Here is a 27421-nt window from a genome sequence, read left to right on the forward strand (position 1 = left end):
GCAGTAGCCTTTTCTTTCTTACAAGTCTGTCTTACAATTTTGTTTTGATTTCAGTCACAGTAATGGGTTTTCTGTTTTTTAATTTTCTGTATCTGTTAAGTATTTTAATTTGCAGGTTAAAGAGGCTGGATCGTGTTTGGCCATTAGATGGAAACTGAAAAACATAGTGAATCATTTAAAGTGTTCTTATGTACCCACTCCCACCTTTTATAACAATTGTTCCTTAACTTCCTTGCTACTTTTCCTTAAATTTTTTAAATAGATCATATAAGCTGTCTTCACTCATAATTAAAAAATCAATTTATTACCTTACTGTACTATGTAATAAAACAGTATGTGTGTGTGTGTTCAATTGTGTCCAACTCTGTGATCCCCATGAATTGTAGCCTACCAGGCTCCTCTGTCCATGGAATTTTCCATGGAGTATTGGAATGGTGGGTTGCCATTTCCTTCTCCAGGGGATCTTCCTGACCAGGGTATCAAACTGCGTCTCCTGTGTATCCTGCATGAGTAGGAGGGTTCTTCAGTAGCTGAGCCACCGAGGAATAATATAAACAATTGGCCATTGACTACTCAAAAAGGTACAATAAAGTCACATCCTGGAATCTTTGCCTCATGCCACTGTGAATACAACAGCTACCATGTAGGTTGATATAGGTATTGTTCTGTTCTGTTGATTCAGATACCACAAGCAGTATTGTTCTGGGATACCTGAATTTCAGAAATGAAGCACAAATGATGGTGCAGCTTAAAACGAAAACTGGAACTATACACGGTAGTTGGATTTTTGGAAAATGCAATATATATTAAAGATACATAATATAAAGTATTAAATATGTAACAACTTACCTATTAATTCCATCCTATGTCTATTCCAGGCAAGAGTACTGGAGTGGGTTGCCATTTCCTTCTCCTGAGGATCTTCCTGACCCAGGGATCGAACCCGGGTCTCCCGCATTGTAGGCAGACGCTTTACTGTCTGAGCCACCAGGGAAGCCTGAATTAGAGTCTAGGCTTAGATAATTGTGATTTTCCCTGTCTCTTTGTGCATCTCTCAGTGGGATGCAGGATAATTCCTTGTGCAGGACTAGTCCATGTGTTGCAGAATGTCTAGCATACCTTTTCCCTGTAAATGCTGGTAGCATCACCTCAGTCACCATGACAACTGAAATGCCCTGAGACATTTCCAAAATGCTTCCTAAGTAGTGTTAAGGCCTGTTGAAAATCACTGGCTTAGAGAGAAAAAAAGAAAATAAATAATTATTCACATAATAGGATGTTTCTAACCTGAACAGCCAAGAGTGACATTACTAATTACTACCTTTTATTGGAATTTCAAATGCAACAACTTCTAAGATCTTAAATTTTATATCAAGGTGAAATGAAGGGAATCGACTTTTAAGTGCTTCAAAGGTTTGGTAGCCAAAACCTGAGTCAGCTAAAGGCATAAACTGTAGCGTCTGAATTGTAGCACCCTTATAAAACTTAGAAAAAATTTTAGTTTTCAGCCTCTGTAGGTGATCCAAAGCTCTGATTTTTATGGGCCCAGTTCTGAGTGGATATGGAGTTTATATACATTTAGATGTCTTAGCATTGCACACAAATGACCCAAGGCTAAGATCAGAAGGAAGTCCATTTGAACTGCCCTCTCCTTCAGCCACTTTTCTTTACCTCAATCTCCCTTCCTTTGTCAGAATAACCTTTTCCTTAAGCAGCTTAATTGATAGATTCTGGTTGCATTACATATCTTTATCTGGATATTCTTGACTTGTATTTTTTAGTCACAGTTAGACCTATAGCTGGATCTAGGTTACATAAACCCTTATTTTGAATGGTGCTGTTAAGAAATGTTAGGTTTTTAGGTGGCACCTCTTTTCATGAGAGCTACTTTTATGTGATTTAGAATATTCAAGATTAATTAACATATGTTTTTGATAGGGATAGGTTTCCTGGATAGCTCAAATAGTAAATAAATAATCTGCCAGCAATGTGGGAGACCTGGGTTTGATCCCTGAGTCGGGAAGATCCTTTGGCGAAGGATACATTTAGATGTCTTAGCATTGCACACAAATGACCCAAGGCTAAGATCAGAAGGAAGTCCATTTGAACTGCTCTCTACTTCAGCCACTTTTGGAGAAGGGAATGGCAACCCACTGCAGTATTCGTTCCTGGAGAATTCCATGGACAGAGGAGCCTGGTAGGCTACAGTCCATGGGGTTGCAGAGTTAGACACAACTGAGCACTTAACACTTCATTTCTTCGCTGGGTAAAGAAGTGACAGTTCAAACTGTAGAATACTTTGCCTTTTGTTGGGATCAGTATTAGGTATTTGGTATATGCTTGCAGCTTATCAGAATCTGGAAAGGGATTGGCTTATTTACTTTTTACTCTTTATGATACGTGAAACAGTGCTTTCAGAATGGTGCAAGATGGCTTTAGGTACAACTGTTGTAAAAAAAAGCTTATATATTTTTATATAATATTTCACAAATATATATAAATTGTGACTCCTAATATATTTATGGAAGGCAGAAATCTTCAACTGTCTAATTATCTATGATGATGTCAGTGTAATTTTACTAGCCTGTTGTGAATTTTAAGTTTTTCTGGTAAGTATTTTACCTGCTCAAATGATCTAGAATACTCTTCTCTTTATCGCTAAATTTCTTTCTTTCTTTTTTCCTCCAGGCAGAGCTACATGGAAATCATTCCAAAACAATTACTGCTGCTTTAGTCACAAATTATTGATTTTCTGTTCATTGTGTATGTAGAATTGCTGCTCTACTTAGATTCTAAAATAAGGCTTTTTAATTGTGTTTTCCAGGAAGATATGAATTTAAATGAAGATAAAAAGGCACCATTGCGGGAAAAGGACTTAAGTATCAAAAAAGAAATGGTGATGCAGTACATTAATACTGCTTCCAAGACAGTAAGTAAAGCTGTCGAGTTGAGAAATACTGCTGAAACATGTTGTAGTACAGTGAACAATACATGTGTCTAATGGAGCACCTAAGTTTGCGGGCAACTGTAATCAGAGAGCTTTTGAATGTATAATTAAAGGTACAAGTATTATAGTGAGTTTGTTTAATTTACAAGTATTTCTTACCTTATAGCTTTTAAACTTTTATTTTTTAGCCATTCACAGTGTTAAGAAACACTGTGGTTGCTTGGTCTGCTCACTTTAGGTCATCTCTCCTTGTTAGTGAATTAAGATGGGTATTGATCTCTCATGTCACTTATAAATTAGGATAACATTTGTATTTTAGAAAAGTGAGACTGATTTGACTCTAACTACCTAACTCAGAATGCATAATCGTGGCTTAGAGGCATATGTTTAATGTGAGTTTCCCTGTGGATAAAATTAGCTTGTAACAAATTGTAAATGTAGACACTGAGAGGAGCATTACATCTCCACATGGCTGTTGCTTTTCTAGGGAAACATGAAGTATGTGGGTGGAAGTAATGACTAAATGTCTGAGAAACATGACTGGCACATAGAATTTATTTCATGGAACAACAAATGAGCTTGACCAGTCATAGAATTGTGACTGAATGGATTGGATGAAAAATATACAGTGGAAGCTAATGAGGAAGCAAGGCTCAGTAAAAAGACAATACAGAATGCTTTTGGCTGAACATAAAATAGAACTGGACTGGAGAAAAATAACTAAACACACTGTTGTTTTCACGGGATACTTTAACCTAAGGCCAGTTTACAATAATATGAGTTATTTATACTGTGACTCCATTTATCTACTTAGGCCAGTCAGTGACTCAGGTATTTCTTTTGGAAGAAAGACTCAAGTGATGTTTAATTTTTAAGCATGTCTCATTTTTTGGCAGCCTGATGTTCAGATGTGGAGTTCACTGAGTACTGTGTTTTTCCCAGCTCTCTTTCTGTAGATGGGCCCTTCATCCTGCCACTGAGATGTGCACTGCTTTTGTTCCGTGATGATACTCAGCCATCACAAATTAGCAGTGGGGCTTTAGACTGACTGTGTTTTAAACTGACTATTTATCTTCTGTTTGATCTTGAACATCTAATTTTGTTTTTCTGATCCTCAGTCTCCTTCTACATAAGATGGAGCTAATACTAACTTCACCATAGGCTTGTTGTTAGAATTAACTGTGATTAGAACGTAACAGATTTTTAACTGGTGGTTGCCTCTTGTGGCAGCAGAGGTTGTAGTAGCAGTTGTTTACTTTTTATTTTTCTTTGTGATTTATTATTCTTACTGTTGAAATCATTATACTGCAAAACACAACTAAAAATATAAGTAAACGTACCTTAGTGAAATACAAGTTTCCTATTAGTCTGCATGGCTAGGACCTTCGCTAATCATGTTTGTTAAGTGTCTATATGTGAGGCACTACTTAAAGCCCTGGTGACTGAGCACCAGGAGAGTGTGTCATCGTGTTGTGTGGAGCAACACAGGACACACGGGACAGAAACACACAAGCGTGTCACGGGAGGTGAAATGTGACGAGCAGGAAAGCAGGGGGAGTGGGGATGGTGTAACTGGTTTCTGTAGAGTCATCCGGGCAGAGTCTCCTGTTAGAGAATCTTAAATCCAACAAGCATGAATCCACTTAATATAATTACAGGAGATGATACATTAGTTAGAACTGATTTAGAAAACCTTGGCATAGTAGTGCAGTTTAATTCTGGAGTTTCAGATAAACTTTTTAATAGAACAGAATATTTTGAACTTCTACACAGTGGATCTGTTTCAGTTCACATTTACTGATTTTAAACTTTAATCCCCTAATTATTTTGGACTCCGGTTGGAATTTATTTACCAGAATTAGACAGTTAGATTATCAGAATTGAAATAGATTGACTGTCTGATTAAAGCTTTTAGTTGGTGTGTGAAGGTTCATGACTCTCCTAGAAGGGTTCTGAATAGTTTGGCAAATGGTTACCATTGTAGCGAGCTCAAGCTGACCAGCCTTCTACTTTTGCTGTGGAAGTAAAGACGCATTCATTAACTCTAGGATGTGGACGTTGTTATGCCAGTGTATTTAGGTTAATGAGTACTGAAAAAATTTCTCTGAGAAAGGCAATGAGTTCATAGAGAGGTTGTTCTAGGGAGAATGTGGGAAGTTTGTGTCAGATGTTACCATTTTAGCCTTAAAATTTGCTTTGAGAGTCTCTTTTGTGGGTAAGCATTAATCTTCTCTTTTGGAAGATAGTATATTGATGCCTATTGTTGATGATTTGATAACGCTTTAGCAATGTTAACCCTTAAATTAGCCCTGAAGTAGATCAGCTTGACTTTAAAATAGGGGGCAAAAAAACACTAAAAAAGCCATCAATCAAACTAGATTGTTTTCAAGATCTTACAAGTTTCGGTTTAGGTGGCTGAATACTACAACTGAATTTCTTCAGTTAGGAAATATTATTAAAATGTACCAAGCAAATATCATATTTAGAAGCTAAAAATACCATACTCACATGTTTCTAACTTCCTAGGGCCTTTTGGCCCGTGCAGTCTAATGGCCAGGTCTGGCGGGGCGTCTAAGAACGCTCTCCCTGGACCAGAGCGGGCAGGCTGCCTTCCCTGCTGCTGGTCGTGGTTGGGCGGGTGTGCGGTGCTCAGCGACTGACGCCATGGAGCTCCTGCTCTGGCTCGGTGCAGGCCTGTGCCAGACTCTGCTGTGATGTGAGGTGGTGTCTGCTCTTATTTAAGCTACCCGGAGCTGGGTTTTGCTTTGCTGCTGTAAACATCCTGTAGGCCATCCAGGTGTCCTTTTGTGTATGTGGGCTGTCTCTTTAATTTCCTCTGGAAATTTCTCTTTCTATCCAAGTCAGTTCAGTTCAGTTCATTTGCTTAGTCGTGTCTGACTCTGCGACCCCATGAATCGCAGCATGCAAGGCCTCCCTGTCCATCACCATCTCCTGGAGTTCACTCAAACTCAAGTCCATCGAGTTGGTGATGCCATCCAGCCATCTCATCCTCTGTCGTCCCCTTCTCCTCCTGCCCCCAATCCTTCCCAGCATCAGAGTCTTTTCCAATGAGTCAACTCTTCACATGAGGTGGCCAAATACTGGAGTTTCAGCTGTAGCATCATTCCTTCCAAAGAACACTTAGGAATGATCTCCTTTCTATCCAAAGAAGTATCTAAAAGGTCTTTGGAGTCACTGCAAGGCTTGGTGGCCATTTCTTGGTAAATGACTTGCCGTAGATGCTTAGCAGCAAGTTTATTGGAGAATGCACGCATGCATCCTTAGTCACTTCAGTCATGTCTGACTCTTTGCGACACTATGGGCTGTAGCCCTCTAGGCTCCTCTGTCCATGGGATTCTCCAAGCAAGAATACTGGAGTGGGTTGCCATATCCTCCAAGGGATCTTCCTGACCCAGGGATTGAACCCATATCTCTTATGTCTCCCTCATTGGCAGGAAAGTTCTTTACCACTAGCACCATCTGGCAGTTACTGGAGAACACTTCTTTCAAAAAGACAGTGGCACTAGTGGTAGAGAACCCGCCTGCCAATACAGGAGATGGAAGAGATGTGCGTTCAATCCCTGGGTCAGGAAGATCCCCTGGGGTAGGAAATGGCAACCCACTCCAGTACTCATGCCTGGAAAATTCCATGGACAGAGGAGCCTGGCGGGCTACAGTCCATAAGTCTCAAAGAGTAATTAAAATAAATAAATTTATATTAAAAAAACCTGCTGGACACGACTGAGCACACATCACTTGCCATTTCCTGCTCCATGGAGTCTTCCTGACCTGGGGATCGAACTGGCGTCTCCTGTTTTTTTGTCTTCTGTGTTGCAGATGGATTTCTTAGTGCTGAGCCACTGGGGAAGCCCAGCCTTTTGCAGCAGATTAGTAAACATCTCTTTCCCATCTGTTGAGAAGAAAGAATTTGCTGTTCCACTTTTAGGCATTTTCAGGGTAATTTGCGGAGAAGGCAATGGCACCCCACTCCAGTACTCTTGCCTGGAAAATCCCATGGATGGAGGAGCCTGGTAGGCTGCAGTCCATGAGGTCGCTAAGAGTTGGACACGATGAGCGACTTCACTTTCACTTTTCACCTTCATGCACTGGAGAAGGAAATGCAACCCACCCCAGTGTTCTTGTCTGGAGGATCCCAGGGACGGGAGAGCCTGCTGGGCTGCCATCTATGGTGTCGCACAGAGTCGGACACGACTGAAGCGACTTGGCAGCAGCAGCAGCAGGAGAGAAGGGCTGGGTCGGAGGGCTGTCTGGTGTGGAGACGAGGCAGGAATCGGGGGGATCCGGAGAGAAGGGGCAGGGCAGAGGGGCATCTGGTGCCCTTGGGGACGTGGGGTTTCGGGGGAGAGAGGGAGAGACATTTGAAGAGTTTGGAAGGACATTGTGTTTTACCCTATATAGTGAAACACCTTTATTATGTCTTTAAGGACCACTGTGTCTCTAAGAAGGACCATTCATCTTCTTTTTCTTTTTCCCTAATTTATTTTTATATACTGAGATGATGACACTGTCCAGGCAAGTTCGCTTCTATACAGACTAGCTGTCAGCATATAGTCTTTTTTGGTTGTAGATATAATGCTTTAAAAATCTTTCTTCAAAATGTATACTTCTAGTTCCTGAGGATTGTGCTAGCTTGGAATCAAAAGTTTTCACAGGCTCCCCAGCCCATGCCTTTGGAATCTGTCCCTGCTACAGGGAACAAGCTCATTTTAGGTGGGCTTCATGAAATGAAAAGACCCAACCTCACACTGCTAAGGTGCCTAAAGAAAGCTCCCATTCTTCATTCCCTGCTTGTATCTTGATTTTTCCTATTTGATTTCTTTATCCAAGGAATGAAGCATAAACCCTCTTTTATAAATGCGCCTGGAAGTTTACTAGCTTCCTTTGACTTTGTTTTTAGTTTTTTTCTTTCCTACGTTATCAGGTCGAGTGGGATCAAGTGGCTTCAAGTGTTCCTCTGTTAGAGAAGTTTGGATGGCGTTTAACTTTACTCTTTGAATTCTTTCTTAAATATTATTTCTTTTTTAGTCTTCTTTAGTAAGAAATATAAATGGCAACTATTAAGAACATAATTTTAAAAGGTACATAGAAGACTCTTAACAAAATTTTTTCAAAAAGTGTGATGAAATGATGGAGTGTACATTAAGTTCTTAAATGTAGGATTATAGACTTTCATATATGTGTATGTATGTATATAGGTGAGTATATGTAGTGTTCAAAAGTCTTTTTGAAAGGTATTATCACTTGTTATAGCTCAGTAGGATGTGATATTCTCAAACTCGGAGGACGTGGTTTTCTGCATTATCAGCCTTCTAGGCATATTTTGATCAGATCAGGAAAGAACTGCTTTGAGGAAATATTAGTTGTATGCTCGTTTGTATGTGTGCTTTTTCTCTAGGTAGAAAATCTTAGACTTGATTTGTTAATATTTAATATCAGTGAGGGTATTTTCATAACTTTTAGTATGCATTTTATTTTTTAGAGTTCAGTTTCATATGTTAATTTGGAAACATTGTCAGATATAGATCAATCTATATCTCTTTTATTTCCTCACTTTTTGTTATTATTATTGTTTAAGTGTAGAAACTTAGATGAATCATAATTAGTTACACATTCTTGGTAGAGTTAGCATGGATTTTTCTGGCTTACATTTCAGGTTTGGAGTTTGATCAAAGCACCCCTGCAACATAAAAGCTTGGTTAAGTGTGTGCTGGTACTTGGTATTAGACAGTGCTCTTGGGATACTTTGCCTGTTTGTCTCCAGGTCTTGGTTGCTGAAGAGAGAAAATTTCAGAGCCTCAGAGCAATGGATCAATTTCTTGTTGAGAGTATTTCCTAATCTATCTGACATTTTCATTTTCATTTGTGCCTTTATAGGGCAGGTTTTATTTATGTACAACTAAAATTGTCTTCCAACAGCTCAAATTCATCCAGCTTTCTTATGAGTTGTTCTGAGCAGCACCAGTGGGATATTGTAGTCTCTGTTGTTACTGTATTGTGTTTTTGTTTAGGCAGGAGATGAATATGAAGGCGATGGTGATCTTTTCTTTTTTAATGGGAAGAAATTATATTGGATTCAAACTAGAATTGTATATTTTTGTTTTTTTTTTTTTAAATCTTACTGTTAGTTAAGACATTTTTTTCTTTTATTATAGCACTTTAAAAAAGATTCATCAGATACAGAAGCACTGTTATTTATTAGTAAAATTGACTAGAATTTTAGAGCCTGACAGGGTCAGTGGTGCTTTTACCAGTTGTGCCCTTAGAGGTCATCTGAGATTGTTTTCATCTTGCTTATTGAGTCGTTGTTTGATCTATGATATTTTGCTGTGTTTGTGATTACTTTTTAGATTTTATGAATATAATTAATCTTATGTCCAATAACTGCAAAATGAGTGCAAACTTTGCAAGTGCCAGAAAGAAGAGGCCTGTGATAATGATGTAGATGAAAGGGAAGAGCAGGTATCTGTATGGAATGGACTTTCTGAAAGCAGGAACGGTTCTACAGAATAAGTGAAAAATTGAGAAAAATGCTGTGTATGTACGATTGTTTCTCAGTGAGTGAGAGGGAAAAGTATGTCAGTGGAAATAACAAACAATCTATAATAAAGAATAGAACAGAATTTTATTTGAGGAGCTGCTACTGCTGCTGCTGCTGCTAAGTCACTTCAGTCGTGTCCGACTCTGTGCGACCCCATAGACGGCAGCCCACCAGGCTCCCCCGTCCCTGGGATTCTCCCGGCAAGAACACTGGAGTGGGTTGCCATTTCCTTCTCCAGTGCATGAAAGTGAAAAGTGAAAGTGAAGTCGATCAGTCGTGTCCGACTCCTAGCAACCCCATGGACTGGCTCCTCCATCCATGGGATTTTCCAGGCAAGAGTACTGGAGTGGGCTGCCATTGCCTTCTCCGATTTGAGGAGTAGTGGTGCTCAACCTTGATATCCATTAGAGTCATTTGGGGAGCTTTAAAAATCTTGCTGTCTGGGTTCTGTCATTTTCAATCAAGTCAGGTGGGACCTAGGGATCAGTGTTTAGTAATGCTCTCCTGGTGATTCCAGAGTACAGTCAGGGGTGAGAACTACTGGACTGGACAGGGTGAACGTGGTCACTAGGTGTCTTCATGTAACCTTAGTTCAGCCAAAGCCTAGAAGTTGATAGGATTGAAAGGCTGAGCGTGGTGAACATTTACTCATGAAGCTGTTATTAAGCAGTTGTGGGTTGTGGGCTAGTTTGCCTGTGTGCAAGTGAAAATGAATGTTCAAAGGCATGCTGTAACTACAAAGAAATTCTCTGACACTTGGGCTATTATGAAAAATCATCAAAGTAGGGGAAGGTTACCTACTATAACAGATGGAAGAACTTGGTCTTTTTTTGGAAAAAGATGCCCAGCAAGGAGGGAGAGGGTGTACCTGGTTTTCAAGTTTCAGTGGTGGCAATAAATTTAAACTCTTAATTTTGTTTTGTATTAATACTTAATAGACATACTTTTCAGTTCTTACTTACTCCTAAAGAGAGTAAATCCTATCCGTGCTTAAAACTCCATAGTGGGTTGACCATCTTGTGTACAGAAGGCATTCCTTCCCAATTTTGTGCTTCCCTGATACACTACCATTTCCTCACTGGTACAGTATACTGTCCTTGGGATTCTGTGAGGTATGAAATTGTCCAAAAGTAAATTTAGACAGTCTTTTTGTCTGCATGCATGTGTACTAAGTTGCTTCAGTTGTGTCTGACTCTTTGCGACCCCATGGTCTATAGACTGCCAGACTCTTCTGTCCATGGGATTCTCCAGGCAGGAATACTGGAGTGGGTTGCCATTTCCTCTTCCAGGGGATCTTCCTCACCCAGGGGTCGAATCCACATCTCTTATGCCTCCTGTATTGGCAGGCAGGTTCTTTAGCACTAGAGCCACCAGGGAAGGTTTTGTCTACTGCTAGTATATAATTAGTTAAACTAGTCTTTTTTATTTTTTTGGTAGCCTTTGGGAAAGCTGTATTGCATTGATCAGTGAGTTAAAAATCATTTTGCTGTTTTTGTTAAGGATGGTTTTGTTATTCTCTTTCATATGGTAGAGATTTTTTAATTTACTCAGGTGGTCTTTTACTTATATTAGGTCTGAAATTATCTTAGAGCATTTCAACATTTTGCAAATGAAGTATGTGAGAATCTCCAAATAGTAACTAGGACTAGAAACTAGGGTTTCTGATTTTCTAAACCTTTTTATTGTAAAGTAAAACACAGTTATAGAAAACACTGATAAATATGGAGCTTAATGTTTTATAAGAATATCATGATATCAATAAACAGAACCTTGGCAGCCACCTTAGAAACTCCATCATATACCCTGTCAAACTTTGCTTTATTATCCTTAAATCACTACCTCGACTTTTATGGGAATTACTTCCTTGATTTTCTTTAATTTTATCACTGAAAATTGTATTACCAGGCACCATTTGTTGTTGCTTATGTTTTGATATTTGAAATATCTTTAACAGTGTTTTAATATTCAAGTTCCTTTCCATGCCTTTATCTAAGGCAGTCTGGATTTTACTGATTGCATCCTCGTGGTGACATTAATGTTTCTCTTTCTCTTTCCTTTTTATTTCCTGCAAAATGGCAGCTAGTTCAGAGGCTAGATCAGACTCAGGTTTGATCCCTTTGGTAGGATCGTAGAAGTATGTTCTGTATCAGAGGTTACTTCATATACAGTTTATAGTTCTGTAATTTTGATTTCTGTAATTTTGATTTCATTTATTAGTTGGAATATATTTATAAAGCGGCATTTTCTGTCAAATACTGATTACTGTGTGATATAGGAAATTTAGGATAAATCCTTGATTCTTTTTGCCAGTTTTTAAGAAACTGAATTGGTTCCCTATCATCCTATAAAAAAGGTGATCCTTTTTTTTAGTAGTATTATTAATGAAGCTCAAATTGTCCCATCTTCAACCAGTGGGATCTTGTCCAGCTGGCCTCTAGTCATTTTGGGGTGACCCTGCTGTTTTACATAGTTTCATTTCTATCTGGTAAGATAAGATGACCTGCACCCCCCTCTTTTCCCACACCAGACCTGGAATCGGTCATTTCTTTTGGTGGGAAATAATACTTTAAGAACAGTCTGGTTGTCAAGGATACTTATTGCTAGTGGGTTAATTATGGTTTGTAGGCCTTTTCAGTGGAGAGACAGCAGAGGAAAAAAATATATGTGAATGTGTTTAAAAGTTTTTTCTTTTACATTTGCTGTCCACCTCTCCAACTGTTTTTGTTGTTATATTATATTTACATGGAGCATATAGCCATTACATTTTATAATCTTTTAGTATTTACTATTAGATTGGTACAAAAGTAATAGCGGTTTTGGACCCTGAATTTTAAATCATTATAACTAGGCTCAAACACATCTCTATTAATCAAAATAGGAACCATTACAATCAACACATTTTTTGCAGTCCTAGCAAAAAAAATCCATGCTTTGGAATTCAGTGACCTCCTGGAAAGCATTTTCTGCTTCTGCTGCTTGTGGAAGCGTTTTCCCTGCAAACAGTGGTTGCGATGCTTGGCGAAGAGGTAGCCGATGGGTGAGAGGGGTCAGGGGAGCACAGCGGACGAGGCAGAACCTCACAGCCCGGTGCGCTGGTTGGCTGCGTCACGTGCTGTCGCGTGTTGTCGTGGGGGAGAACTGGGCCTCTCTGGTGGCCAGTGTTGGCTGCAGGTGTCGCAGTTTTCAGTGCGTCTCTTTGATTTGCTGAGCATACTGCTCAGACGTGGTCGTTTCACTGGAATTCAGAAAGCTGTAGTGGGTCAGACGGGCCGCGGGCCACCAAGCAGTGACCATGACCTTTTCTTGGTTCAGACGTGGCTTTGGGCAGTGCTTTGGAGCTTCTTCTCAGTCCACCACTGAGCTGGTTGTCTCCGGTTGTCGTCGTATAAAATCCACCTTTTGTTGCATGTCACAATCTGCTTGAGAAAGGTTTTGTTGTTGTTGCACAGAATAAGAGAACATGACACTTCAGAACAACAGCTTTATTTTTTTATTTTTTGATACTTGGTCAGCTCATGAGAAATCCACTTATCAAGCTTTTTCACCTTTCAATTGGCTTCAAAGGCCGAATGACCATTGGTCAGCATTGAGTTCTTTGACAACTTCTTGTGTGACTGTAGAGGATCAACTTCAGTGATTGCTCTCGGTTGTTGTCAGCCTCCAGTGGCGGACTACTCTGCCCCTCATCGTCAAGGCTTTCATCTCCTTCGCAAAACTTCTTGAACGCCTCCTGCAATGTACACGCATTAGTAATTTCTAGGCCAGATGTATTGTTGATGTTGTGAATTGTCTCTGCTGTGTTATGACCCATTTTGAAATTGAATAAGAAAATTGCTGAATTTGCTTTTCCCAACCCAGGGATCGAACTTGGGTCTCCCGCATTGTAGACAGACGCTTTACCGTCTGAGCCACCAGGGAAGTCATATAATATCCATAGTCTAAAATAAATATGTGAAGAAGAACTAAAGAGCCTGTTGATGAAAGTGAAAGAGGAGAGTGAAAAAGTTGGCTTAAAGCTCAACATTCAGAAAACTAAGATCATGGCAAATAGATGGGGAAACAGTGGAAACAGTGGCTGACTTTATTTTTCTGGGCTCCAAAATCACTGCAGATGGTGATTACAGCCACAAAATTAAAAGATGCTTACTCCTTGGACGGAAAGTTATGACCAACCTAGAGAGCATATTAAAAAGCAGAGACATTACTTTGCCAACAAAGCTCCATCTACTCAAACCTATGGCTTTTTCAGTAGTCATGTATGGATGTGAGAGTTTCTGAGCGCTGAAGAATTGATGCTTTTGAACTGTGGTGTTGGAGAAGACTCTTGAGAGTCCCTTGGACTGCAAGGAGATTCAACCAGTCTATCCTAAAGGAAATCAGTCCTGAATATTCATTGAAAGGACTGATGCTGAAGCTGAAACTCCAATACTGTGGCCACCTGATGCGAAGAACTGACTCATTTGAAAAGACCCTGGTGCTGGGAAAGATTGAGGCAGGAGGAGAAGGGGACGACAGAGATGAGATGGTTGGATGCATCACCAACTTGATGGACATGAGTTTGAGCAAGCTCCGGCAGTTGGTGATGGTCAGGGAAGCCTGGCATGCTGAAGTCCGTGGAATTGCAGAGTTGGACATGACTGAGCGACTGAACTGAACTGAAAATAAATATAACCTATATAGCAAATAGTATTAGTCATTAGCAAAAAACATAGAGTGAGAAATGTGCATTAAAATGATGTATGCCTACATTTATTTAAGAACGTATTCTAATATCAAATGACAAAGTTCAGCAATGCAAAACCATACTTACTTTTGCATCAACCTAATAATTCTGCTTTAGGTGTTTATCTCATTTATTTATTTATTATTTTATATTTTTTTTAAATTTTACTTTACAATTCTGTATTGGTTTTGCCATACATTGACATAAATCCACCATGGGTGTATATATATTAATCTCTCTTAGTTCATTTTGAGATGGTGAATTGAAGTTTGCCGTGTTTCTGGTTGTGTTTTGTTGTCAGTAGGGTTGCTCAGCCCTGTGTTGGTCTCTCTCTCAGCACTCTCTCCACAGCAGGGATCCTGGAGGGAGCCTTGACTGCAGTGCTGGGACAGTGTCCTCACGGGACACCAGCAGCTCAAGGGTCTGCAGGTCTTCCTGCCTCTGACCTGCATCCAGAGTTGGGGTGGATCACACCCCTCCTGGTTCCAGCTGCTGTTCTCACACTGTTTAAGAATAGCTCTGGGCTGTTTCTTATATGTTTTCACATCTTCAGATGTCTTGTTGCCTTCTCTGCTTCTTTATATCAGACCTTGATGCTTTGCAGATTTTGTGACTGTTAAGTGGTTTCTCTCCAAATGATCAGATTTTGAGGATCATGGAGATACCTTATTGATCAGTATTGTTAGGTTTTGCTATTTAGTTGTTTTGTTTGTTTTTCTGTGGCGATCCAAAAACTGTACTGTTGCTGTCACCTGCCCAGATCCTCTAGTCTTCTGATTTTGAGTCTTGTGTTCTTTCCCTTATTTTAGCTCAGTTTATGTCTTTGGTTCAAAGCCGTTTCTGAATTGTTAGTATTCTTCCTCTTGCTTGCCCCACCCAGTCTTGACTTTCAGGGGAGAAAATGATATATTAATGCATGACATTTTCCTATCACTAGGTTTTGCTGCTTATTTCATTCATAAACTGTCATCAAACCTTTTAATGATCCATGACCTTCAAGTATAATTAAATAAAGCACTAGCTTAATTTCTATATTATTCTTAATTTCTATATTATGTTTGTGCAGTGCTATATTGGCTCAGAGGTTAAAGCATCTGCCTGCAATGCGGGAGACCTGGGTTTGATCCCTGGGTCGGGGAGATCCCCTGGAGAAGGAAATGGTAACCCACTCCAGTATTCTTGCCTGGAAAATCCCATGGACGGAGGAGCATGGTGGGCTACAGTCCACGGGGTCGCAAAGAGTCGGACACGACTGACCAAGCGACTTAACTAACTATCATGTAATATAATTTAAATAAGTTATGCAGAATGCATTGTGATTTATATCCCATTGATCATTGGGAAATTCAGACTGCCCTTCAATACTCTATCCCACCCTGGAAAAACAGGTCTCATCTGCTTGTGTGTGTCTATAAATTAGTGAGTGTGTTAAATCTATCTCAGCATGAAATCACTTGAAGTGCTGAAAGACTATCTTAAAGAATTTAAATTGATTGCAGATGTTGGTGCAATTAAGCAGGCCTGATGAGCTCAGAATCATGTTTCTCAGATTTGAATATGAATACATTTTAAAAATTATAGTGATGTACTCCATGTAAATGGAGTTCATAGGCATCTGAGAGTTTCTGTCACCTTGTGCTTTAAGATGGTTCAGCACTGTAAAAAGTGATGTGTGACCCCTTATACGTATACTTGTATTACTTAAATGAAAATGTGTTACTCATCTTAAGTATGTGGTTCTGGGTATCTCTAACCAACTAAAATTGACTTTGAATGAATATTTTCCCTCATTATTTAATTTGCCTACTAATTAGTCTACTTTTTTGCCTATAATTTATTTGAAAATTAGTCTATAGATAGAGCCCACTGTCTTGTGGGATCTTAGTTGCTGAACCAAACCAGGGATTGAACTCGCATCCTTGAGTCCTAACCACTGAACTGCCAGGGAATTCCCTCTCCATTAATTGCTTTGGCTTTAAACTGCTGAGATATAAAAGAAAATTTTCTATTTATTATTTTAAAATATAACAGTGACTTGCAAATTAGAAAGTGAGTTCTGAATGACTGAATGACTGTCTTAACAAGATTAGAGTGTACAGTGTGCTCATTTTCAATTTATTTCAGATTGATTTGTGCACATTAAGTAATTAAACTCATCAGTTTTTGCAACACATTGTAAAATGTTATGGACATTAGGACTTTATTATGTATACTGTAGTAAAATAAATTACAAAAATGGTGAGTAATTATATTTAGAAAATGTTTAAATACTAAGAAAATTACTGAAATAGTATAGTAACACTAGTGTTTTGAGATAGGAACAAAGAATACATTATACTTTTTCTGGATGGTGTGGATTAAAGCTATGTTCTATAATATTTTATAAAAGCTTATTTTACTCATCACACAGAGTGTACTTTGTCTTCAGAGGTTGAGAATTACTTTGTTACTTCTAGCTTTGTGATTCCAGAATGTTCATTATACCTCTTAAAGACTTAGTTTACTGAGCAATAAAATTTAGGAGTGTTTGTATAAGAATGATGGGATGAGACATAGGGCAATGATTAAAGTCTCATGTTATCTTTATTTTAAGTCTCTTGCTAAGTCATCTTACTGAAGTTTACAGTAGAGTATAAAATGGGACTGGGTGAATGCTGTAGATGAAGCATTCTTAAATTTGATTATACTGGAATAAAGAATACAAATTATTAAAACTGGTCATCGTTAAAAATACATAGTCTTTTTTCTACTTAGAAGATAAAATTATATATTAACCTGCTAGTACTGAATCTAGAGCCAAGCCCTTTGCTTTGAGTAGGAGTTGCTCCTACTTTTTTCTACATAAAGCATGAAGCATCATCCATGATCACCACTTGTGTATTTTAATTCAACCAAGAATTTATACTTGTAAAAACAGTCTAAGGTCAGCTTTACAAGATTTGTATGATTTTTATAGTGAGATCTTTTCAGTTATCTTGATCATACCTAATTTAAAATTAAGTTTTTTCAAAAGCAGGTCACCCTGATCTTGATTTTTCTAAGCATTAATTTGTCACAGAAGCAACCATTTTCATTTTCATATATTATTACATTAACAAGAACAAGATTATCATACTTCATAAACAGTCTGGGGTTTATTTTAAAAAATCAGCTCTTGGTATTTACAGATTTCGAGTCCTAGGAGTATGGCCTACAGCATACTTTAGGCTTTGATCACTCTGTTACATAGTTTAGTGGAAAGCCTGGTACTGGATGTCTGTCTGTAGCACGTTAAAGAAGTCACACTCTGGTGAACTTTCTTTCTTTCTTTCCTTTCTCCAATGGGGTCAGAAAAGCCGGAAGATGCTGGCTCCTGCATCTGAGAAGCCCTGAGGTATGCTGGCTTCAGGGAGGCCTGGATCTGGATTCCCAAGTGACATAAAGACTCTGTCTTTTGTATCTCTTAGTACTGTTTTGCCGTGTCTTGTCTTTATTCATGTAGGTCCTTTCCATGCTGCATCTAGATGGTTTACAGAAGCTTCTGGCTTAGTTTCTGTATTTTAGGTTAGCAGACTCAAAATTTTTGATCACTTACTCTATCAATTAAAAGAAAGACAGCTGGTCATATGTGCTGTGCTATATGTACTGTGCTCAGTCTCTCAGTTGTGTCCGACTCTTTGTGACCCTGTGGACCGTAGCCTTTCAGGCTCCTCTGTCAATGGGACTCTCCAGGCAAGAGTACTGGGAAGAAGAAAAGTGTTAGCTGTTCAATCGTGTCTGACTCTTTGTGACCCCCTGGACTGTAGCCTGCCTCTGTCCATGGGATTTCCTAGGCATGGAGTGTGAGTGCATTGCCATTTCCTTTTCCCATGCATGCATGCATGCTAAGTTGCTTCAGTCATGCCAGACCCTGTGTGACCCTATGGACAGTAGCCCACCAGGCTCCTCTGTCCATGGGATTCTCTAGGCAAGAATACTGGAGTGGGTTGCCATTCCCTTCTCTAGGGAATCTTCCCAACCCAGGGACTGAACCCATGTCTCTTGCATCTCTGTATACCACTGAGCCACATGGGAAGCTCTTATGCTAATAAGCCAAAGAGTGAATGAGTGAAAGTTGCTCAGTCGTGTCCGACTCTTTGCGACCCCATGGACGATACAGTCCATGGAATTCTCCAGGCCAGAATACTGGAGTGGATAGCCTTTCCCTTCTCCAGGGGATCTTCCCAACCCAGGGATTGAACCCAAGTTGCTTTGCAGGTGAATTCTTTACCAGCTGAGCCACAAGGGAAGCCCAATAAGCCAATAAATGCTTATTATAAACATACCCATTACATTAATACTTCATATATAAATTAATATATTAATGTTTTATCTGTAATATATAAATGAATTGAGGATATTAAGATATAAATCAAAGTACTAATAATTCATTAGACAATTTTTCTGTCTTATTCACAAATCCTTTTTTTTTTTTGTAGTTTTTAATCACACTTTAGGTATGCTAGATTCATGACAGATAAATATCCCTTTTTCCTCTACTCATATATTTTTATACAACCTACAAATTACTGATGACTTGTTATTTTCAAGAACTATACAGTTTTCTGGGCCTGATACCTTTTTAAAAGTAAATTTTTAACTTATTTTTTTATTAGTTTTCTTCTAAAAATTGTACTCTAACCCTCAATTTTAAATTCCCTTTTAACTTTAATTACCCATTATTTTTATCTTCTTAGGACAGACTCTATCATACCTATTCAGGAATGTTCTGGGAGCACACACAAGCATGCTGTGCGTGCTTTGTTCATGGGGGAAAGCATACTTTGTTCATGGGGGAAAATTTTGTTCCTTGAAATTGCTGTTGACTTCCATCTTGTCCACCTCAACCCTTTCTGGTTCCTCTGTTTTTGTACCAGTAATTAACTCCCATCCTCCACTTCAGTTCAGTTCAGTTCAGTCGCTCAGTTGTGTCCGACTCTTTGATCTAATTTGTGCTGTTTTGACCTCAGCAGTGCTACTCTCCTTGCCAATTTAGTTAGTGCTTGAGCTTCCCAGGTGGCTTGGGTGTCTTTCTGCCAATGCAGGTGATGCAGGAGAAATGAGTTTGATCCCTGGATTGGGAAGACCTCCTTGAGGAGGAAATGGCCACCCACTCCAGTATTCTTGCCTGGGAAGTCCCATGGCAGAGGAGCCTGGTGGGCTTTAATCCGTGGGGCCCCAGAGCGTCGGACATGACTGAGCACAAGATTGAATGAGCTGTCTCTTTGCCCATTTGGTTAGTGCTTGAGGGTCCTGAGGAGATACATGTACCCGGGCTCTGCCTTTGTGTGTAGTACCTGGAAGAAAAAGAAAGACACGCGTCAAGGTAATGCGTCATCTGGACAACATAGATTCCTTTGTGACAGTATTATCTTTGTGAACTTATGACTGTCTACATGTGACAGATTTTGAAGCCTCACAAACTTGGATGGTCAACATTCTAAGATGTATGTGTGTATTTTGTGGGCAGGTATACAATCTTAGCTAATGTATTAAAATCCAAATATCATTTTAACATTACACAATCAGAAATACTATTATTGAGGAGAAAATTCTTGTATTGTCTTCTCTGTTTGTTGGCTGGTGTATATCAAATGCCACATGACAGGAACTTGCTTGCTTGGTTTGTTGGATGATTCACTATAAAGATATTGGGGTGTGTGCCCATAGCATCATGTGCTTTCCCTATCTTAACTGTCGTCATACTTCATGTATGAATTACATTCATTGAGTTAATGAGAAGTTAATGAGTTAATTCCTTGAGTTAATTGAGAAGCTCCATATGGACAGGAAATACCTGATGCAGCAGAAACTAGATCGTTGGCACCCCTTTTCTAGGGGAGCCTCCGTGGAACTCTGAAGAAGTTTGGGCCTCTGGATATGTGTGCAAGTAGCCCCACAGACTGCCTCCGCATATAGCATATACTCCCTACTGTTAAGAGTACCCCCGAATTCCTGAGGTCATACTTTATACTGTAATTAAAATAAATTCATTTTATCTTGAGGTTACACTTGATCTTGGTGGACATGTATAAACTCTTGGGTCATTTTAATAGGAGCCTTATTACCTGTTATATTTTGATTTTTACTAATTCATCATCTGAAGTCAATTGTAATTTAAGTGATGAGGGCATTGTAACAGTTGGCAAAATGCACCTCCCTTGAGGTTAACTTCTTAACTCCTTCTAGAGGAGGATGTGACAGGAGCTGTTGTCCTCAGTTACTCTTTCACTAAGTATTTTTATTTTTATAGCTTGTGATCTTTATACATTTCCCCCTGTCATTTAAAATAAATTTTCTTAAGACACGAAGGCTTTTTAAATAATCAAAATGATTAGAAATTCTAAGATCAACTTATTTTGTAATCAAGAATATTCTAGTGTCATTTATTCAGATACTCAAATTTTAAATTATTAAAACCAAAGATACATCTTACGAAGATAAGAGTATTACTTAATGAGGTGGTCTTCAACCAATGTGGAATAATTTCTTAACTATTCTATTGCTTTTGTCAGTTCTTCCTTACTGAGAAAGGAATATGATTTTTCGATACTTGTCACATTAAAAGTTCTGTAGAGGTATGTTTTCTTATGAGATATGATCAGAATTCAAATATCATCTTAATATAAAATTAAAAATAAATGGCTGTAATTATTTAGTTTTGTATAAAGCTTTAATGTGACTAATGGGGAGTGCACTGAGTAAAGGTACTAAAACTGTAACAATTTTAACAATTTTTTTTATTTCAAAAATACTTCCATTGTTACAGAAAGTTTAGAAAATATGACATCATAAAGAAGGAAAGAAAATCTATCAACCCAAGATACAGTCTAAAAAAAGAAGAAAAGAATCTAAAGAGGAATTATTATAACAATAAAACTAAGGTTTCGATAGCAGAAATATTAAATATGACATTTCCTTCGTGTCAGCAATTAGGCAGAAGTCCAATGGCTAAGAATAGCAAATGGGCTAAAGATTCAGTTCAGTTCAGTTCAGTCCCTCAGTTGTGTCCGACTCTTTGCCACCCCGTGAACGGCAGCACGCCAAGCCTCCCTGCCCATCACCAACTCCCAGAGTCCATCCAAACTCATGTTCAGTGAGTCCTTCCGGACTGTAATGCTGAAGCTGAAACTCTAATACTTTGGCCACCTCATGCGAAGAACTAATTCATTGGAAAAGATCCTGATGCTGGGAAAGATTGAAGGTGGGAGGAGAAGGGGATGACAGAGGATGAGATGGTTGGATGGCATCACTGACTCAATGGACATGAGTTTGAGTAAACTCCGAGAGTTGGTGATGGGCAGGGAGGCCTGGCTTGCTGCCGTTCATAGGGTCGCAAAGAGTCGGCCACGACTGAGCGACCGAACTGAACTGAATCCTTAGCCCATTTGCTATCCTTAGCCTTTGGACTTCTGCCTAAGAAGATACTGGAACAGTGTGGCCTTGAAAAGAGACTGTGAAATGGGTTGTGAATGAGCTAACATTAGCTCAATATTTTAAGGTAACAATAGCTTACAAATATGTAAAAAACAGAAAATTGAAAGAGAGGCTTTCTCTGGAGGTACAGGTGTCAGCTATGGCATTACCTCTAGCACCTTTTGAGGGAATGAGAACCAGATGAATATACACTTGAGAGAACCACTCAGGAGCTGACTGTATTCTTTTCAATTTAAGGACATAGGGATTGGAAACTGACTCTGTCTGTGAATGATAGTTCTGAGGCAAGCGTCTGTGTGAGCTGCTTTGGTGTCAGAGCAAGGAGACCTGATCAGACCTGGTGCTGAAACAACTTGGACTTGCATCAGAACAGTGACTGGGTATGGCCTCTCAGAAGGGAGTTGACTTTGAGTTGTCTTGGAAGAATTTTGTCCAAGGGGCCCACCTGCACATGCAGTGACCCCACAGAGAAGGCCTGTGTGGGCTGGACTGCCAGGTCTCAGCGAGGGAGTCTCTGAGTCACCCACATTTGCAGCATCTGCCTGTCAGCCACGGCAGAGGACGGTGTGGTAGCGACACCTGATTACAGTAGTTTCCATGCCTTGACTTTCTTTCCTCCCTACTCTCTTTACTCCCAAAGGTATTGGAGGAAACCCGGTGAGTAGGGATGATGGAATTGAAAGACAAGGTGGGAAAACAGTGAAGCTTCACAGCCGTGTTCAACATTATAGATTTCCTAGTCTGAGTGAGGCCACACTGAGGAATGGGGGGAACTCTAAGTTAGCGAAGCTTGAGGTTTCAATATTAGGCCTATCTGTTCAGTAAGGAAAACGCAGCCTTGCTAGGCTGGGTACGTTATATGAAATATAGAGTATTATTCAAGGGTGATATGACTAAAAATAATCTTGGAGTGAGAGTGTTCTTAAGCAAGTTTAAATCCAGAAAATGTAAAGGAAAAGGTGGGTACATTTAAAAAAAAAAACTTTTATTTGGCTGCTTTGGGTCTCAGTTGCAGCTCTTGAGATCTTTGTTGCATCATGCGGCTTTGGTCCTGATGTGTGAACTCTCCAGTTGTGGTGTGTGGGCTCAGGAGATAGCACGTGCAGGCTTACTTGTTTTGTGGCATGTGGGATCTTAGTTCCCCTGCTGCTGCTGCTGCTGCTGCTGCTGCTTCTAAGTCGCTTCAGTCGTGTCCGACTCTGTGCTACCCCATAGACGGCAGCCCACCAGGCTCCCCCGTCCCTGGGATCCTCCAGGCAAGAACACTGGAGTGGGTTGCCATTTCCTTCTCCATTAGTTCCCCTACCAGGGATCAAACTCAAGCCTACTGCATTTCAAGGTGGATTGTTAACCATTGGGCCATCAAGGAAGTCCATACATTTGTTAATGTAACAACTTAAGGTTTCTGTATGGGCAGTGACAGGGAGAGGGAGGGAGTAAACCAAGTTAGAAGAAATAAAAAAAATGGAAGAAATAGTTGCTGCATGTCACTAATGTGTAAAGAACACCTACAAATCATTAGGAAAAAGATGAATAACCCAATAGGAAATTCTTCACTTAATATGAGTAAGCAATTTACCTAAGAAAAATACAAATGGCAAACAGCCACTTGAAAAGATGTTCAATCTCAATATGTAAATTAAAATAGATATAGAGAGCATTTTTCATCTGTCAAAATAGAGCTAAAGGAGTGCCGACAGTACGTGTTTGGTGAGGGTGTAGGAATATAAAGTAGTGCAGCCTTTTTGGAGTCCAATTTGGCAGTATTTATCAAAATAAAAAGCTTGCATAACTTGCTTATCTAACAATCCCACTATTTTAAATCTATTTTTATCACAATACCTTGAAGATAAAAGATTTATGTATGAGATTGTTCATTGTAGTACTGGTAAAATAGCAAAGGAATTTAAAATAACTAAAGTATCCATCAGTGGAGAAATGGTTAAGTGATTTACAGCACATTCATGCTGTGATCAATAATAACAGCTATTAAAATGAATGAATTTATGATTTGGAAAGTTAGCTGATACAGAAAACGATAGGAAGCCTGTGTATAGGACAAACCAAATTTTATTTAAAGAAAGTTGTTTTGTGAAGACATACGTATATATGTGAATGAGTTGGTGCTTATGTATATTTATCCATTTTAAGGAAAACTATTGATGTATTCTAATCAAACTAGTTAAAAGCACTTGCAGATGTCTGTCATTTGGGGCTAGAATTGGAGAAATTGAGGCAAGAATTTAAATTTTTGTCTCATCCTTAAAGGAGTCCTGGGATTATGTATGACCTACTTTTTGATATTTTTGTGTATTTCTTAAGATGTAAAGGTCTTTTTTTTGACAAAGTGCAAAGAAGATGATGTGGGGCGAAGAGCAGTATGGTCACCAACCAGATTACATCAGACTTTTGCGTGCAGCTAGGTGCCTGCTTCTTTATTTCAGGCTGCAGTAAGACAGTCTTGCTTCTACCACATGCAAGATACTTTGGGAAGCTAATGTAGACAAGGTCTCAAGTATGTCAAGGAGCTCACAGTTTGGTAGAGAAATGTGTCAGCAGATGGAATCAGTACAGTGGGATCTGTGGGCCCTAAGTGGATAGTAAGGTGCTGGATTGTTGCCTGCAGCTATGTTGAAAATGCCTCATGTTCTTTCTTGGGGGGTGTCATGGAGAGACCCTGGACTCTCCCCAGTCTCCTGGCTGGTGCCCTAAGCAGGTCAGTGGGTCACTCCTACTGCAGCTTCCTTTATCCAAGTTTTCAGTATTGGTACCAGAAACTGTCTTTTTAGAATAATATTTTCTTAGCAGAATCAAAATCTGATGTTGTTGCTAATATAAAATACCATTTTTGTCTTGTTTACCAAGTCATTTTGCCATAGTGCAGATGGCCTGATAACACAGACCACATTTCAATTAGGAAAATAAAAACAAATCAGCAGAGTTAACAGTATGCTGTTTGCAAAGCTTTTAAATACAACTTGGAATAGCACACAAATTCATTTACATTTTTGTAGTAAATTGGCACTCATTTAATAATCACTTTTATCTACTAGAACTTAAGTTTTGGAAACATCTGGATAAATCTACGGCTAATTTAAATGTTTAGTTTGTGATCCTTGCCAAATAGTGTTTATTAAGCATTTACCTATGTGTGACAATGCTGGATGATGTAAAAACCATAACAAATGATAATATAGGAAACCTTGGAGACTTGATTCATAAGAGTTGTATTACCACATTAAAAATGTATGAAAAGAATTATTTATATTTCAAGTATTTCATGTGATTATTTTGTTGTTTGCCTTAGAATTTATTTAGTCTTACCATAATTGATTTTTTTTTCAATATGAAAAATTAGGGCGCTAGATCTGATAACATCTAAATAACTTTTCATTTTTGAAAATTTTTTGTTTCCTTCCTTTACCAGGAAATGCTTCTCATGTATTATTCCCTGCTTTCAAAATCTTGATGTTTTTATCTTAATATATTTTCAAAAAGTAACGTATATCATTGCAGACAACACATTGCAGATAACATATAAACCAAAAAGAAAAAAAAATAGCCATCCACAATTTCTTCACCAGAGATAACTGTTTTTAAACATTTTTGTTACTTTTATTCAGTATGGAAAATGAGGCTGAGACTATCAGCTCAAGAGGTACTATGGAATACTGTGTGTTATTACTGCATGTATGGTGTCTGGCATATATGTTAGGTAAAGCATCTAGTAGTACTAATGAAAGGAACATTATTTTTACAGTTTCAGCCTTATTTCAAGCAAGAGAGTTCCAGAAAAACATCTATTTCTGCTTTATTGACTATGCCAAAGCCTTTGATTGTGTGGATCACAATCAACTGTGGAAAATTCTGAAAGAGATGGGAATACCAGACCACCTAACCTGCCTCTTGAGAAATCTGTATGCAGGTCAGGAAGCAACAGTTAGAACTGGACATGGAACAACAGACTGGTTCCAAATAGGAAAAGGAGGACGTCAAGGCTGTATATTGTCTCCCTGTATATTTAACTTATATGCAGAGTACATCATGAGAAACGCTGGACTGGAAGAAACACAAGCTGGAATCAGGATTGCCGGGAGAAATATCAATAGACTCAGATATGCAGATGACACCACCCTTATAGGAGAAAGTGAAGAGGAACTAAAAGGCTCTTGATGAAAGTGAAAGAGGAGAGTGAAAAAGTTGGCTTAAAACTCAACATTCAGAAAACGAAGATCATGGCACCTGGGCCCATCACTTCATGGGTAATAGATGGGGAAACAGTAGAAACAGTGTCAGACTTTATTTTTTTGGACTCCCAGATCACTGCAGATGGTGATTGCAGCCTTGGAAGAAAAGTTATGACCAACCTAGATAGTATATTCAAAAGCAGAGACATTACTTTGCTGACTAAGGTCCGTCTAGTGAAGGCTAAGGTTTTGCCAGTGGTCATGTATGGATGTGAGAGTTGGAGTGTGAAGAAGGCTGAGCGTCGAAGAATTGATGCTTTTGAACTGTGATGTTGGAGAAGACTCTTGAGGGTCCCTTGGACCGCAAGGAGATCCAACCAGTCCATTGTGAAGGAGATCAGCCATGGGATTTCTTTGGAAGGAATGATGCTAAAGCTGAAGCTCCAGTACTTTGGCCACCTCATGTGAAGAGTTGACTCATTGGAAAAGACTCTGATGCTGGGAGGGATTGGGGGCAGAAGGTGAAGGGGATGACCGAGGATGAGATGGCTGGATGGCATCATGGACTCGATGGATGTGAGTCTGAGTGAACTCCGGGAGATGGTGATGGACAGGGAGGCCTGGTGTGCTGCGATTCATGGGGTCGCAAAGAGTTGGACACGACTGAGCGACTGAACTGAACTGAACTGAGCCTTACTTCTGGTGGTTTTTTTTCTTTTTTCTTTTAGTAGTGTCCTCATTATGTTCCAACTCTTCTTATTGTGATACTTATTAGAGACCCTTAGTAACTGTAACCTTATAGTAAGTAGTATAAGATACTCTAAAAAGTACATTTGTCACGTAAATGTATTTTGATATTATCCAAGCTCAGATGGTAAAGAATCTGCCGCAAATATTGGTACACGACTGAGTGACTTTCACAGTGCTCCATTTCAAACAAAACTTTGGTGTTTATATATATAAAAATTCAGTCTGATCAAATACTTGTCGTTGGAGAGTAGCAAGGAGTATATTTTTTTTCCCTAAAATTCATGAAGTTGGTCACAGTATGTCAGAAATTGGTCATGGCATGCCAGAGCTTAGTTTTCATGTTCACTGGTATAAGGACATGATTGAAAACTTTCTTTCTTTCTTTTTTTTTTTTAACATGTCTATCCTTATTTTTTTTTTAGTGTGAAATTATAAATTTATTATTTTTTCTTTTCTTCTTTTTTTTTTTTTTACTTTATTTTACTTTACGATACTGTATTGGTTTTGCTGTACATCAACATGAATCCACCACGGGTGTACACGTGTTCCCCATCCTGAACCCCCCTCCCACCTCCCTCCCCATACCATCTCTCTGGGTCATCCCAGTGCACCAGCCCCAAGCATCCTGTATCCTGCATCGAACCTAGACTGGCGATTTGTTTCTTATATGATATTATGCATGTTTCAATGCCATTCTCCCAAATCATCCCACCTTCTCCCTCTCCCACAGAGTCCAAAAGACTGTTCTATACATCTGAAAAGTTCTTAATGAAGTTTTCCTAATGAACTTAGCAAGAACA

General features: G+C 39.0%; 1 protein-coding gene across 1 annotated transcript in view; it reads left to right on the top strand.

Moving 5' to 3' along the window:
• The window catches only part of DIAPH3 (diaphanous related formin 3), a 566408-nt gene that overhangs the window by 74756 nt on the left and 464231 nt on the right, over window positions 1–27421 (top strand). Inside the window, exon 4 of the mRNA XM_040267149.1 lies at window positions 2825–2929. Within this exon, the coding sequence (XP_040123083.1) occupies window positions 2825–2929 (105 nt within the window). The remainder of the gene's footprint in view (window positions 1–2824; window positions 2930–27421) is intronic.

The sequence above is a fragment of the Oryx dammah genome, unplaced genomic scaffold, assembly GCF_014754425.2.
Source record: "Oryx dammah isolate SB20612 unplaced genomic scaffold, SCBI_Odam_1.1 HiC_scaffold_24, whole genome shotgun sequence".
NCBI lineage: Eukaryota > Metazoa > Chordata > Mammalia > Artiodactyla > Bovidae > Oryx > Oryx dammah.